This window comes from Melanerpes formicivorus, unplaced genomic scaffold (assembly GCF_026170545.1).
Source record: "Melanerpes formicivorus ecotype bairdi unplaced genomic scaffold, bMelFor1.0.p_v2 SCAF_9, whole genome shotgun sequence".
NCBI classification, from domain to species: domain Eukaryota; kingdom Metazoa; phylum Chordata; class Aves; order Piciformes; family Picidae; genus Melanerpes; species Melanerpes formicivorus.
The window spans coordinates 14,862,324-14,881,991 of NW_027142361.1; the positions used below are offsets into that span (position 1 = coordinate 14,862,324).

The following is a 19,668-nucleotide window of genomic DNA, read 5'->3' on the forward strand; positions in this document are numbered from 1 at the left end:
TCAAAGAAATCCCTCCTGTAGTAGTGCCTTTCAGAAGGCAGGGTAAGAGGTTATAAAGTTTATGGGGTATAAGCATTAATTGCTTTGCCAGTATTGTAATTATGCAAGTGAAAAGCTTTACTTTCTCATTCTTTAAATGTAATTGGATCTGGCATCTGATCTGACATCTAAGCAGTTACAAATTTTTCTGCTATGATTTACACTCAACAACAAAAAAAATGAAAAATGTACAGCCTAATTTGAACTCCCGGTTTTAATAGCATTTCTTCTTTTGCACACTCCTTAGTTTAGACTCTGTGGGTTCATCTTTCACTTTTCTTTATTATGGTTGGTATTGGAGTTAATTGATAGATTCAGGAACCTACCCTAAAATTTTCAGTTTTAAATTTGTTTGCATATTTAGTTGACCTGTAGACCTTGGAATAGTCATAACAAACCATAGAATTAGGTATGCTTGTTTGGTGCTATGTAAAATTTCTGCATGTCTGCTATTTTAAGACTACTGTTTGTTATTTTTTAAAAAAACTATTGAATATACTTTAGTACTGCTGAAGCTGTGCTACAGGAAATGGATAACATTAACATCAGGAGAAATAGGAGGTCTGGGGAAGTAGAACGGCTACGGATGTGGACAGATACAGAATTTGTAAGTGCAGTCTATCTCAATTCTTGAATAAAAGTAATCTTAAGGAGGAAATACTTGTGGTTTTGCCATTTCCATACATTTGTCTGTTGCTCTGTCAAAAGGTTTCATAGCCTTTTCAGTGTATAACATAAAAAAAAAATGGATAAACTCAATTAATAACAAAATTCATGGATGTGTAATAAATTATTCTTTTTGTTTTAATTGATTAATTGACTGCTATGCTCTCATGATGTGCTGTGGTTATTCTTCCATCATTTTAAACACACTGATAATCTGAAAACAGGAGCAAGGACCATCATCTGCTTTGTTCCCTGTAACATCTTGGTAATGATGTTAATTATGTGTTAGATGAACTATCACTGTCTGAGAGACTTACCTCCTCTTAAATGAGATTTGCTTTGTAGTCTACAGGTGGAGGGCTGTGTGGGGAAAAGACTTGGGGGCTTGTTTGTCTGGGGTATTACTGAAATGTCAGCTGACACTGAGTGATATGGGAGAGTACTGATAAGAATGCATGTTAATTCTATTCCAGGAAAACATGGATATGTATTCTCGAGTGAAAAGGAGGAGGAAATCACTGAGGAGGAATAGCTATGGAATTCAGAACCACCATGAAGTGTCCACAGAAGGGGAAGAGGAAGGTAGGGTTTGTGAAAAATGATTTGTTTAAAATACTTCTAAAAAAAGTCTCCTCAAAATAAGGTAGGAATAGAATAGAATAAACCAGGTTGGAAGAGACCTTCAAGATCGTGTCCAACCTATCATCCAACACCACCCAACCAACTAAACCATCCAACCAAGCACCCCATCAAGTCTCCTCCTGAACACCTCCAGCGATGGTGACTCCACCACCTCCCTGGGCAGCCCATTCCAATGGGCAATCACTCTCTCTGTGTAAAACTTCCTCCTGACCTCCAGCCTGAACCTCCCCTGGTGCAGCCTGAGACTGTGTCCTCTTGTTCTGGTGCTGGCTGCCTGGGAGAAGAGACCAACCTCTGCCTGTCTACAACCCCCCTTCAGGTAGTTGTAGACAGTAATAAGGTCACCCCAAGTCTCCTCTTCTTCAGGCTAAGCAGCCCCAGCTCCCCCAGCCTCTCCTCATAGGGCTTATGTTCCAAGCCCCTCACCAACTTTGTTGCCCTTAGTTTCATAGTTTCATTCAGGGTTGGAAGGGACCACAAGGATCATCTAGTTCCAACCCCCCTGCCATGGGCAGGGACACCCCACACTAGAGCAGGCTGGACAGAGCCTCATCCAGCCTGCTCTTAAACACCCCCAGGGACAGGGCCTCGACCACCTCCCTGGACAACCCATTCCAGGGTCTCACCACTCTCATGGTGAAGAACCTCCTCCTCACATCTAGCCTGAATCTCCCCACCTCCAGCTTCATTCCATTCCCCCTAGTCCTATCACTACCTGAGATCCTGAGAAGTCCTTCCCCAGCCTTCCTGTAGGCCCCTTTCAGATACTGGAAGGCGACAATTAGGTCACCTCGGAGCCTTCTCTTCTGCAGACTGAACAGCCCCAACTCCTTCAGTCTGTCCTCATAGGAGAGGTGTTCCAGCCCTCTGATCATCCTTGTGGCCCTTCTCTGGACACGTTCCAGCACCTCCACATCCCTCTTGTAATAGGGGCTCCAGAACTGGACACAGTACTCCAGGTGGGGTCTCACCAGGGCCGAGTAGAGGGGGAGGATCACCTCCCTCGACCTGCTAGCCACACTTCTCCTGATGCAGTCCAGGATCTGATTGGCTTTGTGGGCTGCAAGTGCACACTGAGAGCTCATGTTGAGCTTTTTGTCCACCAGCACCCCCAAGTCTCTCTCCTCATAGGGCTACTTTCCAGCCAGTCACTGCCCAGCCTGTATTTGTGCCTGGGATTGCCTCGACCCAGATGCAGGACCCTGCACTTGCTCTTATTGAACTTCATGAGGTTGGCTTGTGCCTTCTCTGGACATGCTCCGGCAAGTCAACATCCTTCCTAAACTGAATGTATTGCACTATTGAAAATAATTTTGGTTTGCATCTGAATTTGTAGTTACTAAATAGACCAATTAAAAAGACTTGCAAATAAGCAGACGCTGAAGGATTCATCTTTTTTTAAACATTTTAGGGATCTCTGCATGGTTCTCTTTAAACAACAGCAAATTTCTCTGAAAGCTGCAGAACAAAGCCTGGTTTCTAAGTGTTTATATACTGCTTTCCCTTACTCCTGTTTTCTGTAGCACTGGGTAATTGGAGCTCTCCTTATATTCCGACTAACAGTCCTCTGGAGGAAGCTAGGATATGATGCAAGTAGTTGACAAGTACACATGTTCTGTCTGACTTGTTACTTCTTGTATGCTGTGTGGCAGTTACCAGAAATAATGTGTAGTAGTTCTGCATCCTTCCTTTGGGGAAGATGTTAATTCAAGTCTCTCTTTTCCATCCGTCCACTAGATTTTTGAAGGCTTGTAGACTTAAAACTGTGTTTGAAATTCTACCTTCTCTTAAAAATTTGGATGAAGCTGGCCAGTGGGCTCAAAAAGTATTGAGAAAGAAAGGGTTATAGCAAACTGATGACATGATCAACAGCATCCTTGGCTTCCATAAGAAATTATACTTGTACTTCAGGGATCCATACAGGGCTTGTGTGTCAGTTTTGAGATGAAACTACTCTAAGAGGTATGGTCTGTCCCAGTTAAGAAGAATGCAGTCGTAATTCTGAGTTATGTGGGTGGAAATTCTGATCCTGTCAACAGATGGTCCTAGATGGTAGCTTTATATGGTGTACTTATTAGCTTTGTATAAAAGTGATCTTGTGAATTGTAAAGTTGTATTTATTTTCACACTGTTTGATTTTTCCAAGGCTGCTGGAAGAAAAGAGAAGGCACAATTCTTGATTTGAAGGATAATTATTGAAGTAAAAAGACAGTGGATAGAAGTATTTGAAGTACTCTGCAACTAAAACTAGTTCAATTACATTCATTTTTATTTCTGTTGCTTTTCCAAAATCTTCTGTGGGAAACTAGAAGGAATTGTGACAATGTGTTGCAGATTGATCTTGGTCTTTAAATTCCCAGTGGTGTGCCAATTAATGCTAATTAATAAGAGGGTAGTAATTCTCAGTGACCATTAAAAACTTCATTTTGGGAATCAAGATAGCTCTAGCATTGAGTAGAAGTGTTCTGAAAATATTGTTCTGCCCCCTAACAGAGTCTCAAGAAGAAGATGGAGATATAGAAGTAGAAGAGGCAGAAGAAAATGATCGACCATATAATCTCCGACAGAGAAAAACTGTTCAAAGATACCAGGCTCCTCCTATAGGTGAGGAACTAAACAGTGCTGATACCAGTTTCTGACCCTCAAAAATACTATGAGCATGTAATAAATAGTACATGCAGCACTTTGTGACTGTCATCTTGCTTCTGTTTTTGTTCACCATGTGAACAGGATTACTTGAGGCGTCATCTGTTATTTTCAGTGGTGATGGCATTGTTAGTGTGTGCTCCTTCACTGAAATTTGCAAATATTACCATGTGCAGGGCTCAGGGTTGGAGGTGAACAGGGTTTAGATTAAGGAGTACTTGACAAATTGAATTGAGAAAGCAGCTGAGTAAATTAGGTGATTACTTAGAATAGTTTTAGTATTATTTTGTAATTGCCGTTACAAACCTGTAACTTCTCTTACTCAGTTCCAGCTCATCAAAAGAAGAGGGAAAATACACTGTTTGATATTCACAGATCTCCTGCAAGAAGAAGCCATATCAGGTAAATGTCAATTTTTTGGTACATAGTTGTCTGCCTTCTCTCAGTACATTTCTGTTAGCTTTTGATTTTGAAACATATTTGAGTGAGCTGTGCACTTCATTCATGCATGTGTGTGGGTCATGAATTGGATCTTAGGTTGAGATCCTGATCAGCATACAAAAATAAATTTCATAGCACTTCATAATGTTAGTAGGTGTTTGTGATAAAAAGAATGAAGACAGGTGTGCTGCAAGTACCAGGAGAGTTGTACATTGCATACTGTAGACTTTTCTGTAAGGGCTTATATTTAGTGTGTAAATCCAAAGCAGCAGTGTAACAGATATCCCCTTTCTGCTATACAAAAGCTGATATATCAGGGTAATGTGTGTTGTTTTTTTCCCACTTCACATTTCATCCAAATTAGCAATTTAATAAAATATTTTTCAAGCATCATCTTTGACTCTTACCTTTTGTGTCAAAATATGGAATACACCAAGTTGTCTTGGAAATTGTTGATAGGCTTCATGCAGCAAAATAGATGAGACCAGGGCTTCATACATTTAAAAACCCAAAACCCAACTTACTCAGAACTTCAAATAGATAAATCTGTCCATGAACAGAATCCAAGTAAATGAATGTTAGCCTCACACTGAGCATGAAGATGAGTTTCAGCTAACGGTAAAGTGAAAGTATGAAAAATAAATAAAAACCAGCAGAATCTTATGATTTCTTTGCAATATAAATAAAGAAAATCAAGTGTGTTTAAGAGTGTTGGTTTTTTCCCTTTTTTATTTTTTTTTAATTTATTTTTTGCTTAATGTGCATATGATAATGTTGGATAATATCAGGATTTGTACTTTCTAGTAGGATACAAATAATGTGAGATCTGTTATCCCTTCAGTGTTAGTATGCTGTACTCTCAGAGTTAATAACCTCATACAAATAGATTCTATGCTTTAGGAACTATGGTTTGTGTTTGTTTTTTTTCTAAAAGACTAGTTAAAGGTAAACAGTAAAGATACCAAAGATATAAAAAACTCTCCTTACTTTCCAAGTAGGGAAAAGTTGATATTTCTGTTACATTAGAGGTAGCTAAAGGGTTGGAAGGTTTCCTAAGTACAGTTGCTTCCTGGCAGACTTCAGCAGCTTACTGATTGAATACTCAGTTACAGTTATCTCAATAACAGGGACTGGACCACCTTATGGGGGTCTACCATGTTTTAATAATGATCATGTTGAAATCAGGTACCCTGTTGCAGTAAAAGATGTTTTTAGTGCTTAATAAAATCTGCATGCATCTTTGTAGAGCACTGTAATTCCCCTTTCAATTTTGCTTTTGTGAAAGAATCAAAACATGCTATTCTATGGCAAAAAGGACTGAGTTTTATGTTTATTTTGCCACTTCAATAGGAGAAAGAAGCATGCCATTCACAGCAGTGATACAACCTCTTCAGATGAAGAACGTTTTGAGAGAAGAAAATCTAAAAGCATGGCCAGAGCAAGAAATCGGTATGAAAACATCCTTGATCTTCAGAAGAGTTTAATCTTCAGTATTAATCAGAAAACAAACAGAACTGCTCCGTAATGTTCTATCACTTCTGCAGAGTTTTTTGATTCTGCTTGGAAGTACCTACAGGCACAGTTTAGGAGGACTGCTACTTATGTATTAATGTAGATTTCGAAGTCTTACGAGTAGATATATAACAATAGCGATAAAAACATGGAAGGATGACTACTTATTTGATTCACTTGGGTTATAAGACAAGCAACTTCTATTGATTAAACTAGATTTTCATTCTTGATGTAACTTGGTCACAGTTAGTTGAGTTGTACTCCCAGTACTATTTCTTCCTGTTGTGTAACAATATGTGCATTCTACATTTTGGCACACTTTTGACCTTACATTTATTCACCAGTTATCTAGAAGTGGAAGATCTGTACAAAATAAGAGTAAATTTACTTGCTACTACAGATAATTTAGTTGGAAAACTGAATGGCAGCAAAAGTATTTCCTTATCTTTTTTCCATCTCTCCCTGTCTGCCATGCAGGAATTCCAGTGACATACAACTACCAAATGTGTAGTTCCACGTGTAACCTGTACCTTTTTTCCTCCTTTTATCAGCTACATGATCACAACAGAACAGTATTTATTTAATGTTTTCTTTTAATTGTTGTTGAATAGGTGTCTGCCTTTAAACTTCAGAGCAGAAGACTTAGCTAGTGGAATCCTGCGAGAACGTGTGAAAGTTGGGGCAAGTTTGGCTGATGTTGACCCTATGATTGTTGATAAATTGGTAGGTTTTGTTTGAACTTCTGATTTTCCTTGTCCCAATCATGCATAAGCAGAATTCATCACAGCCTCTGATTAGACTTGAAGTAAATTCATAATCATCTCGCTGATTTCCATCCCCCTCCCCCCGCCTTTATTCCTGTGTGCTATGAAGCAGGCTGCATACTTCCTGTAAATAAGCCAAAAGATCAATTGCCCAACTATATTTCTTTGTTTACAGTTAGTTTGTGGTATAGGTGATTACTTTTAACAGTAGACACTGGGATGAACTGATCAGTGCAGGAAACAGAGGTACTGACCACCTGAGTGGGTTAGCTCAGTGCCAGCCATGTGGCTCCTGTGCCTGGTCATTAACAGCAGTGCACATTAATTCATGATCTGTGCTGTTCAGAAGCTGCTGATTTATTACTTGAAGTACTTTAACTATACTCACGTTATTCTGAGCTTGAGTTGATTTCAGACTTAGGCTGGATCTCTGTAGGTGTCCAGATATCCCTGGCAGAGAATCACATAGACTTCAAGTGGGCAACCAGGAGTTGAGTTTCTTGACTATTTTATTTAAATTTTTTTTTTCTTGATATTTTGAAAATGCATGGAACTCTAGTTGATCAGTGAAAAGCTGTTTGTATTCAAACATGTTATTTTATAAGTAAAGGCACTTTTGTGGAAAGGTGTTTCAATATATTCTTTGTATGCTTTGCTGCTTTTTTTTTTTCCTAAGGTGCGTTTTGATAGTATAGGTGGATTGAGCCATCATATCCTTGCACTTAAGGAAATGGTAGTGTTTCCTCTTCTCTATCCAGAAATATTTGAAAAATTCAAAATTCAGCCACCAAGGTAGGTGTATTTACTTTTACTGTGTTTTATTTCATTAAGCTCTGAAGAATGTTTCTCTTGAAAACACATGGGAGATCAAATCTTTCCCTGAAGTGTTTACAATTCAAATAGATGTACGTTTGCTGCCCTACTTGTCTACCAAGGTGTAATGAGTGAGACAAAGAGTTGAAGTCTAATTGATTTTTCTTGTAGTAGAAAGGTAAACTTTGTGATTTGCTGAAGAAAGATTTTTTTTTTTTTTTTTTTTTCTTCAAGTGTGGTTTTGTGTGTGTTGGGTTTTTGGAGGGTGGGTGTGCGTGTCTTTTTCATTGATTTTTTTGCATTGTGTTATGTACTTTATTAAATCAAGCTAAATGCTGGTGTTTCATAAAAACAATGTTATATTATGGGTTTAATATTTAATCTGACATCTTGGTATGTGATTTAAATGGGTACATGTAATCTAAGTAAACTGAAAATCTTGGAATACTTTTGATATTTAAAGGAAGTGAATCTCCAAATACTAATCTGAGATTTCATTTTTTGAGGAGATTTTTAGTGTAAAACTATTTTGGAAGGATGTGCTTTTGATTAATGTTCTTTACAAAGCAAGGATTTACTGACTTGAAATAATAAAATAAACTTAGATTTCATGAAGTTGTATTGGAATACACTAAATAGTAATAGTAGAATTTAAGTCTTTCTTCTCCAGGCTCCCTGTCTTCATTATAAAATTTGACTTGGAGTTTTTCAGGAGACATAAAATAAGTTTGTGACTGTGTTGATCCATTTATCTTCAGGGGCTGTTTATTCTATGGTCCTCCTGGAACAGGTAAAACCTTGGTAGCTAGAGCTCTAGCTAATGAATGCAGTCAAGGAGACAAAAAGGTGGCTTTCTTTATGAGGAAAGGAGCAGACTGTCTCAGTAAGTGGGTTGGTGAATCTGAACGTCAGCTTCGACTCCTTTTTGATCAGGTTAGAAGAAAATATATATTTTTTTTTATACAATTTTCCTGTATGTTGGGTTTTGTGTGTGTGTTAGGCAAGGTTACTTGCACTTGAAACTAAAGAAACTGTAAATTTTCATAGATTGGGCAGGATTTAGCATAATTATGTACTTGGGTTAAAAAAAGTAGGGGAGTGCTGACAACAGCTTTTCTTGCTCTGAAAACTGAGAGAAATCTCTTGACTTGTCCATTAACAAAGCATATGTCTAAAGAAACAGATTATGAGGGGATAAGATGCTGTTCTCTGTAACTGGGTATAAGGTGGCTCTATTTGTCTTTAATCTCTCCAACACACAGTAAAACTGAGACACTGGTGCCATCTTGCTTATTCAAGGGAGAATGTAGTCTTTAGTTTTGTCTGAAACAGCACTGGAATTGTAAAATCCTCTTATTTTCAGGTTGTGCACCTTTTAATAAAGGTATCTTAATATATGCGTTAGTACCTTGTAATAAAACTAAAATGCTTTTGATGATGATGGATAAATTATGAATTAACAGTGAATTTAATTTTTAAAAAAAACTTTTGGTTTTTTGCATGCCAGGCATACTTGATGAGACCTTCTATAATCTTTTTTGATGAGATAGATGGCTTAGCTCCAGTTCGTTCTAGTAGGCAAGATCAGATTCACAGGTAATATTTCTCATATGCCTTGTTATTCTGGTAAACTCTTAAGTGTAATTTTGCTCAGTTCCCAAGAGGCTTTACTGCTGCTGAAGCCCACTCACATCAGAAAGGACAAATTGATTTTTCTTTTGGTGTCAAAAGTAGTCTGTTTCTTCAGACAGACTGAATTTGCTGGGAGTAGAATTGTAGTGGAGAATACTCTCCAAGTGCATTATTAATGTCAAGATTTACACAGCCTTTCTTTTGTTTGTAGATTTTTTTATAATTATTTTTTTTTTTTTCTGTAAACACATTGTTACCAGCCCAATAGAATAACAGTTGGGGGGGGGGGGGGGGGAATATTGTAAACTGAAGAAATGTAATGTTCTATGAATGAACTGGACACCCCTATCATTAAGGGTTCTGGATGGTATGACGTGCAGACTTACCTTGAGCTGCTATCAAGTCAATTTTGAAAACGTGTTTTACATCAGTTTACTGCTGGCTGGAATCTTTCCTTCAGTCTGTTTTGCTCTGCTTCTCACAGCAGTGCACTTGTATCTTTCATTTTATAGGTGGTGGCATTTGTTTATATATTTTCCTCCACAAAACTGAGGAAGACAGGAGGGAAGTTTTGGTGCCAGCAGGCTAGAAGTTTACGGGAGCATTTGTCTTTGTCTTGATTTATTTATCTGTTGTCTGGTGCTATAGTTGATCTAAACAGGACAACATGTATGCTATTAATGGAAGAGAGCTTTTCATGGCTGCAAAATATGGCTTCCTGAGCTCACATTGCCCCAAAATTTTAAAGGAGGAAGTTTGATGTAATCCTTACTGAAATCATAATATTAGCGTAACATTAATGATATCAAAAGGTTTCTTCTTACTTTGAGACTTGAAATAGGGTTTTCCTTTGAAATTATGAATGTTGCAGTTGAAGTAAAAATTCTTGCAGTGTTCCCTGTACTTAATTTTTTTTTAAAACTCCCTTCTAGCTCTATAGTGTCTACTCTCCTTGCTCTTATGGATGGACTGGATAATAGAGGTGAAATTGTTGTAATTGGTGCTACAAACAGACTGGATTCTATAGATCCAGCACTCAGGAGACCTGGTCGCTTTGACAGGGAATTTCTTTTCAACTTGCCTGATCAAAAGGTAAAATATAAAAAAGGATATTTAATAAGCATTTCTAGTGTATTAAACATTTGAATGTTTCAGTCAAATTAAACTTATGAAATAAAAGTGTGTGTTTTTACTTGTAAAATTAATTAATTTTAGGAAGACGTTTTTAGTAACATGTATGCGTGGAATGGTTTGAGTTGTAAGGGACCTTAAAGATCATCTAGTTCTAACCCACCTCCTACTGGACCAGGTTATTCAGGGCCCCATCCAACCTGGCTTTGAATGCTTCCAGGGTTGGAGCCTCCACAGCTTCTCTGGGCAACCTATTCCGAAGTTGTATTGAACTCCAGATTTTCAGAATATAGTTAAAACTAAACAGAGAGGTAAATAGTTTGCATTAAACTGAATTGCAGATTTAAGTCATAGAATGGCTTGTGTTGGAAGGGACTTTTAGAGATCATCTACTCCAACCTCCCTGCTGTTGCCAGGGGCACCTCTCAACTGAACTCAGCTGCTCAAGGTCTCATCCAGCCTGGCATTGAACACTGTGAAGGAGGAGATATCCACAGCCTATTCCGGACTCCTACCACTCTAGGAACATTTTCCTAAGATCAGTCTAAAACTGTACTTCATCTTAAAACCATTCCCTCTTGCCCTATTATTAGATACCCTTATGAAAAGGCCTTCTCCAGCTTTCCTGTAGGATTCCTTCAGGAATTGGAAGGCAGCTATAAGGTTCCCCTAGAGTCTTCTCTAGGCAGAACACCCCCAGCTCCCTCAATCTGTCCTTATAGCAGAGGTGTTCCAGCCCTTGGGTCATCATTGTGGCCCTCCTCTAGACTTATGAATGAATTATGTATGAACTAATGTATGAAAAATGTATGGACTGAGGGCTCATTATACAAATTCATACATAACTGTTGGGTTTTTGGTACAAGGAAATAGCTTTATTATAATCATGCAGGCTGCTTAGTACAGAAAAATAGCATGTGCGAAGCCAGAGATTATTATATTGGTAATAAGAATATTTCAGGTCCTTTTCCAGACTTCTATAAACTCAGCTGTATAACTTCATAAATTTACACTTCAAGTTAAATTTTCTTTGTATATTGATAGGTGTATTTGGATTCTGGAGAACTGTAAAGTGAAGTAGTTTTGAGATTCATGTGTATGTACTGTGCTACTCAGATATGAATTCCTTGGTGAGCCATTTGACAGTAGAAGTTGTTAATCATAGGTGCAGCAATTAAATTATAAAATTATCCTAATTATAAAATAATTCCTAATAAAACATGAGGTTTGATCAGTTCACGTGTAATAATGTTGTATAAACAACAGTTAGTGTACTGAAAGAGTAATGCTTATATATGAAATTAAAAAGGAAGGGAAAGCGTTGCTGTTGAGAGACTTTTGAGAGCTAAGTTCTAATTTGTGCATCTCAGTGACATGTCAAAACAAGGTAAAATAATTATTCACAGAAATAATATCTTTGTCTAAAATATTATGACACAGATTTAGCTTGTTAACTTTGAACTCACCTTTGTATTTTTTTCCTCCTTTTTTAAAAAATCAGGCACGAAAGCACATTTTGCAAATTCATACCAGGGATTGGAACCCCAAATTGTCAGATCCTTTCTTAGGAGAGCTGGCTGAAAAATGTGTTGGTGAGTATTGCGATGTTAGTACCTTTACAATAGATGCTTTCTCTTCTGTTTGAAGCTTTGAAGGTATCTTAAATGTATCAGGATATTTTGTTATTTTTTTCCTTTCTAAACTTTTGCATGTTCAACATTCTCTTTTGGAATAACAAAATATGCTTCTGACTTACTACAACACAAAGTAAGTAGTCAGTTGTTTGAAAATACAATTTCCTTTCTATAACATCCCTATCCTTACATAGGGTTTGTATCCTCAAAGGGAAGCAAAGTGAAGTGGGAACTGGAATCATTAAGCAGAGTTCCCATTAAATTAGCATATGTTATAGAAGAAATAGGGAGACTTGGAGCTTTTTTCTGTGTACTTATGGAGGGGAAAAGGCTAAATCAGTACTTGTGTGGTTTTCTGGTTGTGTTTTGTTTTTACTGACTGGCATGCTCTCCTGACAGAAATCCAACAAGCTAACCGTCCTTTCTAAAGATGAATTTTTTTCCAGATTGCTAGCACAGGACAACCTCAAAGTGTAGGTATAGGTGGGGGGGAAGCACTGCACTATGAGCACATTAAATACAAATTTGGAGTGCCTGAAGTCCTGCTGTGCTGAATGGAGAATAGTTGTTCAAGATACAGCTGCTGCTTAAAAGCTAGTCACAAATAAACCCAAATACCTTTCTAGTGACTTCAACAAAGGAAATGACCCTAAAATACACATCACAATCTCTTCTCAACGATTTGCCATGCAAAGATGCATCCTCTGTTAGTCATCTGCTTGGACAAGCACTGAAGTTCTCAGAGAAGGGATGGTCTAGAATATCCATGCATTGCAATCCATCATCAGAGAAATAAGAACTTTAAACTGAACATCAGTCCATTCAGTCAGCTGCAGTACATCCGAATTATCCTCTTCATCTGCAGGGGCATCTGTCATCGAAGCAGCGTCCCTCCACTTTTGATTCACAAAGACCTCAACGTCTTCTGGTGAGGAGAAAAAATAACTATCCAGCAAACTCCAGTTTAAACTTTGTCTGGTATAAGAGAAACGTGTACCAAACCCATTCTGCTTGATTTGTGCAAAGGCATGGTGCTGTTTAGTGGGAGAGAGGGAATAGATGGGATAACATTGAGTTCTTTCTCTTGAAAGTTCACCATATTTTTGCGGTGAGAACCTAACTACATATTTCAAAATTTCAGGCCATTGAGAAAGCCATTTGTAGGTTTGATTGCACAACAACTTCTAAATAGATGTATATTTTGTGGAAATTTCGTCAAACAAAACCAAAAACCCTTTTCTGTTTTCTTTTGCTTTCCTACTGTACACTTGACTGTTCTGTATCTTGGAATTTAAATGTTTCCATACATCCCAGATGAAAATCTTTTGACTGTTACAAGGACTTTCAAAAGCAACTGAAGTAAGACTGGTTTATCTTCTTCATCTTGAGATTTGTCTCATCATTTCTATAAATGAAATCTGCAGCAACCAGTTAGAGTCCCAAATTTTTCATGGCGCTTGCAAATTGGACTCATGGGCACACTTGTCATAGTGATAGAATATGTACTGGTCTGGCATTTCCTCTTGTGTGCAAATTTTCTTTAAACCAACCAACACCCTGCCCCACAAGAACATCCCCCTTCCCTTTGTGAAAGTTGCCTACACTTCACAGGCTTTTCACAGAGTGTGGTTTATAGTGTTTCTCCAGTTCAGCAGACCTGGCAACACTTAACTACAAGGATATGGATTCGAATGAAGAAAACAGCTGAAATACTACTGAAGTAAAGTCCTTTGGGGAAGCAAGTGTCTGTGTGACTTGGAACTTTTTAAGATCCAGGAGAGTAATTATGAAGAAATTAGAAGGGAAATGCCTCAGGACTTGCAAAAAATAGGTTATATCCTGAGGGTTGAGATTTTTTTTTATTTTATTTTTTTTAAATGTATATATTTCTCCCTGCCACGGTTATGGACTTCATACCTGTTTTAGGAGGTTTCTGTGTGAGATCTGAAACACTTTTCTGCATGGCTACATGACTGCAATGGGTGTGAGACAGTGCAGCAGTTTGGAGACAGCATAGAATTACTTCGAAGAGCACACACGGATGTCTCATTAGTACTTTCAATAAACACTAGTAATAATTAGGTTTGTTTTTTTCTTACTAGAGATGGGACAAAGATACCCTGAACTTTGTAAATACTTTCTTACCTTTTATATTTGTCATTTTTCTGAATGACAACTTGCTGTAGGTAGAAAGTGGATAGACTATTGCCTATTAAATCTATCTTGTAGGAAACTAAACACACTAGTACCTGAAAAAGTGTGAATTCCTCTATCATCTTGCAGAGTAATTTTTTTAGAGTATAATAAGTTATTTAAATAATGTTAAATAGAATTATAAGGAAGCAAACCATCACACTCAATATGCTTGTTAAAAATGCCCTATTTTGTGCTTTATCACAGTGGGAGTGTTTTGTGGCAAAAGGGTATCTTGTAATATTTTTTCCCCCCCTGCACCCCATTCCAATATAATGATGGACAGGAAGGTTTTGGCATGACTGTTTGTGTTTTTCCACAATTTCTGAAAAAACATATCTGTTTTTCATTTCTGTCACCATGCTGAGTTGTTCACTAGCTCTCCCTGCATTCCGTTTTGGGAGTTATAGGGAACTGCACAACATAGGAGCTCTTGAAGGCACAGGGACTGGCAGTTCCCATATGCTGAAAGATGAGCCAGTGGGGAAGGTGACTGGCCTGGATGAGCAAGCAGCTCTTGAATGAATTAAGGGGAAAAAAAAGAAAGGGGGGGAGGCAACTCGAGATACATTTAAGGATGTTGTTAGAACATGTAGGAGAAAAATTAGAGAGGCAAAAGCCCAGTTAGAACTTAAGCTGGCCATTTCTGTGAAAGATGATAATCAGCATTTTATAAATATATTAATGCTAAAAAGAGGGGCAAGAAGAACCTTCATTCTTTATTGGACCTGGAGGGGAACATTGTAACTAAAGATGAGGAAAAGGCTGAGGTTCTAAATACCTTCTTTGCCTCAGTTTTCAACAATAAGGCAGGAGGACTTCAGGATGACTGGCCTCCTGAACTGGTTGATGGGGTCAGGGAGCAGTGTAGTACCCCTGAAATCTACGATGAATTAGTTTGGGACTTTCTGAGCCACTTGGATACTTACAAGTCCATGGGACTGGATGGCATCCATCCTAGGGTGCTAAGAGAGCTGGCAGATGAGCTGGCCAAGCCTCTCTCTATCAGATGACTGGAAACTGGCCAGTGTGATCCCCATCCACAAGAAGGGTCAGATAGAGGAACCTGGAAACTACAGGCCTGTCAGCCTGACCTCAGTGCCAGGGAAAACTTATGGAGCAGATCATCTTGGGGGCAATAACTGTGTACCTGAAGGATGGCCAAGGGCTCCAGTCCAGCCAACATGGATTTAGGAAGGGCAGGTCCTGCCTTTCCAACCTGATCTCCTTCTATGATCTGGTGACCTGCCTGGTGGATGTGGGGAAGGCTGTGGATGTGGTCTACCTGGACTTCAGCAAGGCCTTTGACACCATCCCCCACAGCAAACTCCTGGCCAAGCTGTCAGCCCGTGGCTTGGACAGCAGCACTCTGTGCTGGGTTAGGAACTGGCTGGAGGGCCGAGCCCAGACAGTGGTGGTGAATGGTGCCACATCCAGCTGGCAGCCAGTCACTAGTGGTGTCTCCCAGAGATCAGTGCTGGGCCCCATCCTGTTTAATATCTTCATTGATGATCTGGATGAGGGCATTGAGTCAGTCATCAGTAAATTTGCAGATAACACCAAGTTGGGAGCAGGTGTTGATAAGGTAGAAGGACTCTCTGGAGGGACCTTGACAGGCTGGACAGATGGGCAGAATCCAGTGGGATGGCATTCAACAAATCCAAGTGCTGGGTGCTGCACTTTGGCCACAACAACCCCATGCAGTGCTACAGGCTGGGGTCTGAGTGGCTGGAGAGCTGCCAGACAGAAAGGGACCTGGGGGTGCTGATTGACAGCTGCCTAAACATGAGCCTGCAGTGTGCCCAGGTGGCCAAGAAGGCTAATGGCATCCTGGCCTGCATCAGGAACAATGTGGCCAGCAGGAACAGGGAAGTCATTGTGCCCCTGTACTCTGCATTGTTTAGGCCACACCTTGAGTCCTGTGTCCAGTTCTGGGCCCCTCAATTTAAGAAGGACATTGAGACTCTTGAACGCGTCCAGAGAAGGGCAACAAGGCTGGTGAGAGGCCTTGACCACAATCCCTACAAGGAGAGGCTGAAGGAGCTGGGATTGTTTAGCCTGGAGAAGAGGTTGGACAAGATGATCTTTGAGGTCTTTTCCAACCTTGTTTATTCTATGATAGATTAGAATTAGTAGTCAAGATTGTTTCAACTGGTTCAGTAGCAGTTTGTTGTAGGTTTTTTGGGGGGCTCCTAGGCAGAAAAAAATTTAGAGAACGTAATTTCAGCACAGTAGAGGTGGAAGATCATGGCTGTAGAATTTCAGTCATCAAAGTGCAGTGTTTGGAAACCTACATGGGAATCTTTGTTTGCTGTCCTGCTCTTCGGAAGTTGCCCTTCGAAAATGTTTAGCAGAGTGTGGTGGTGATAGGTAGATGAAATGGGTTACTTGACAAGAATACTTGTTTTGTGCTAAGTGTATTTTACCTGCCAAAATGTTTCAAAAATGGAAGCAGATGCATTAAACCTTGATTTTACATTACAGAGTCAATTTGGGCAAAAACAAATTCAGGTTATTTACTGCTGGGATGATACTTTTTTTAATTTTGCTTTGATAATACTTTACTCATGTTTTCTTCTTAATCACTGTGCATTTGCTTCCTAGAAATAAAACTCTTTAATGTTTCACAGGATGCAGAATTTTTGCAGTTTTCCTGTCACTGAAATGGATGTACAGTATGCACAAGAGAGTCCCTCAAAGAGAGACACCAATTATTAGTCTTCAGATGTAATTGCTCCTTAGAAATGAAAAGTAGAAATGGAGACTAATTGTGTATCTGATCACCTGAGGATTTAATTTTAAAAATAGGCTACAGGCTATTTCCTAATTTTGCAATTCTTTGGAGGTGTACAAGCAGTGATTAAAATGACTGTTAGAAAGTGATATTACAGCATTTATTAATAGGAAAAAAAATAGGGAAATGATATAGCTCCTGAGCTGCTGAATCTTTTGTCACAAAGATACTAAATTAGTTTTCAAGGTGACAGGCATTCAGGGTGTTACATATCTCTAGCATATCTTCAGTTTAGTGTCCCCCCCCCCGACTTTTTTGTTTAATCCAGTATGCTTGTTAGATGAGACCATGTGGTGGGTGGAAGGGTAAGGCCAAGAAGCCTCCTCCCTTCCCCCTTGTAAAGTAAAGGGAAAGAAAAATTGAAGGGAAAGGAAAAAAAAAACTCACAAGCTGAATTAGCAAAGCAGTGGAGCTATATTTACAAAGCAATGTAGGGTATGCAGGGGAATATTTACAAATTTACAATATCTACAATATATACAAAGATATACAACAGAGTAACACAGAAATGAGAGTAACCCCCCTCGGACAGAGAGGGGTTCCCCACCTCCGCTCTCCCCTCTCTTCCCCCCCTTTCCCCAGAATGGGATAAAAAGAGAAAGAAAAGAGAGGAAAAAAAAGTTAGAAGCAGTTTGTGTTAATTGGAAGGGAGTTAATACCGGCCGTTATCTGGTCTTCAAGGCCGAGGCCTTGGCAGAAAGCCCAGCACAGACAGAGATCTGCTGCACCGTGGAAAGGCGGAAGCAAGACTGAAGATAAAGTACTGGAAAAACTCAGTATACCCTCCTGCTGTCCCAGTTCAGAGGGTGCTTCCTCCCACTTTACCAATGAAATTAGTTTAGACTATTCCTTCCGTTTACCAATTTCCGTCCACCATATTCCCTTTCTTAAGGGGGCAACGTCAACCGGTCACAGTCCACCCCTTCTAAACAATTTCATTGGCTGTTCATACTGTCCATCCAATCCAAAACGATATTTACAGTTCGTGAGCAAAGTTCATAGTCCATTCCGGCTACGCTCAGATGCAGATGATTCAAAAGTCCAAGAAGATCAGAAAATGAGAAAAATGGAAAACAGTTCATTTCTTCGCCGACGAAGCAAAGAAAAGGGAAACAGGGATTCTCAGGGTCTCTTAGTTGACTCAGGGCTCTCAGGGATCTCAGGGTTCGTGCACCGTAGATGTCTCGTTGATTCTTCCTGCGGACGCGATGTAGCTGTACAACAGTTTGAAGTTAACCTCTTTCAGCTAAAGTTAAATTTCTTTGTGGAATACACTGAATTTCACCATTCTCTTGCATTACCCAATAAGTGTGACCCGGACCTTCAGCTGAAACCACCCCTCGGATAGGCTTAGCCTCTCCTGAGGGTGAAAATACCCAAACAGTTTTACCTAACAGATTCTTTTCTCTAACCACAGGAACTCTATCACCTTCTACTTTCCGTAGCAAATCTGAATGTGCAGGTCCAGCTCGGTTCACTGAACCTCTACTATTTACCAGCCAGGTTGCTTGTGCTAAATGCTTTTCCCAGTTTTTCTAAGACCCACCCCCCATGGCTTTAAGAGTGGTCTTCAACAAACCGTTGTAGCGTTCAATCTTCCCTGAAGCTGGTGCATAGTAGGGAATGTGGAATATCCACTCAATACCGTGCTCTTTTGCCCAGTTCTTTACAAGGTTGTTCTTGAAATGAGTTCCGTTGTCTGACTCAATCCTCTCTGGAGTTCCATGTCTCCACAGGATTTGTCTCTCCAGACCGAGAATGGTGTTGCGTGCAGTTGCATGTGGAACTGGATAAGTTTCCAACCATCCAGTGTTTGCCTCTACCATAGTAAGCACGTATTGCTTACCAGAATGAGAACGTGGTAGAGTGATGTAGTCAATCTGCCAAGCTTCACCATACTTGTACTTGGACCATCTGTCACCATACCACAAGGGCTTAAGTTGTTTTGCCTGCTTAATAGCAGCACAAATGTCACAGTCATGGATGACTTGCGTGATAGCATCCATGGAAATGTCTATGGATCTGTCACGAGCCCATTGGTATGTTGCATCTCTGCCTTGATGTCCTGACGAATCGTGAGCCCACCGAGCTAAGAATATCTCACCTCGGTGTTTCCAGTCGAGATCAAGATTAGAGTCCATGTCTACTTGAGAAACTCTTGCAGCTAGATCTGCCTGATGGTTGTGTTGCTGTTCCTCAGTAGCTTTGCTCTTAGGAATGTGAGCATCGATGTGTCTCACTTTCACTGGAATTCTCTCGATTCGATCAGCAATGTCCTGCCACAGGTTGGCTGCCCAAATGGGTTTTCCCTTCCTCTGCCAACCACTCTTCTTCCAGTTCTTTAGCCAACCCCATAGAGCATTGGCTACCATCCATGAGTCGGTGTAGAGATAAAGCTTTGGCCATCTCTCACGTTCAGCCACGTCGAGAGCTAGCTGGACAGCTTTTACCTCTGCAAACTGACTGGATTCTCCTTCTCCATCTTCCGCTTCTGCAACTCGGTGTGTTGGACTCCACACTGCAGACTTCCACCTTCGCTTGTTCCCAACAAGACGACAGGAACCGTCTGTGAACAAAGCATATTTCTTTTCATCATCAGAGAGGTCATTGTAAGGAGGAGCTTCCTCAGCACGAGTTACTTTCTCCTCTGGAGGTTTAGCACAGTTGATACCTTCAGGCCAACTTGAGATCACCTCCACTAGACCAGGTCTTTCAAGATTTCCCATTCGAGCTCTCTGTGTTATCTGAGCCATCCACTTAG

At 39.7% G+C, this 19,668-nt stretch overlaps 1 protein-coding gene across 3 annotated transcripts in view; it reads left to right on the forward strand.

Moving 5' to 3' along the window:
* Positions 1 to 19,668, forward strand: part of ATAD2B (ATPase family AAA domain containing 2B) — a 111,690-nt gene that overhangs the window by 21,522 nt on the left and 70,500 nt on the right. For all 3 annotated transcript variants that reach the window (XM_068143142.1, XM_068143143.1, XM_068143144.1), the window contains 11 exons: positions 544 to 646; positions 1,179 to 1,287; positions 3,841 to 3,951; positions 4,320 to 4,395; positions 5,785 to 5,883; positions 6,558 to 6,669; positions 7,387 to 7,502; positions 8,282 to 8,456; positions 9,031 to 9,119; positions 10,088 to 10,247; positions 11,788 to 11,878. In XM_068143142.1, the coding sequence (XP_067999243.1) occupies positions 544 to 646; positions 1,179 to 1,287; positions 3,841 to 3,951; positions 4,320 to 4,395; positions 5,785 to 5,883; positions 6,558 to 6,669; positions 7,387 to 7,502; positions 8,282 to 8,456; positions 9,031 to 9,119; positions 10,088 to 10,247; positions 11,788 to 11,878 (1,241 nt within the window). The remainder of the gene's footprint in view (positions 1 to 543; positions 647 to 1,178; positions 1,288 to 3,840; positions 3,952 to 4,319; positions 4,396 to 5,784; positions 5,884 to 6,557; positions 6,670 to 7,386; positions 7,503 to 8,281; positions 8,457 to 9,030; positions 9,120 to 10,087; positions 10,248 to 11,787; positions 11,879 to 19,668) is intronic.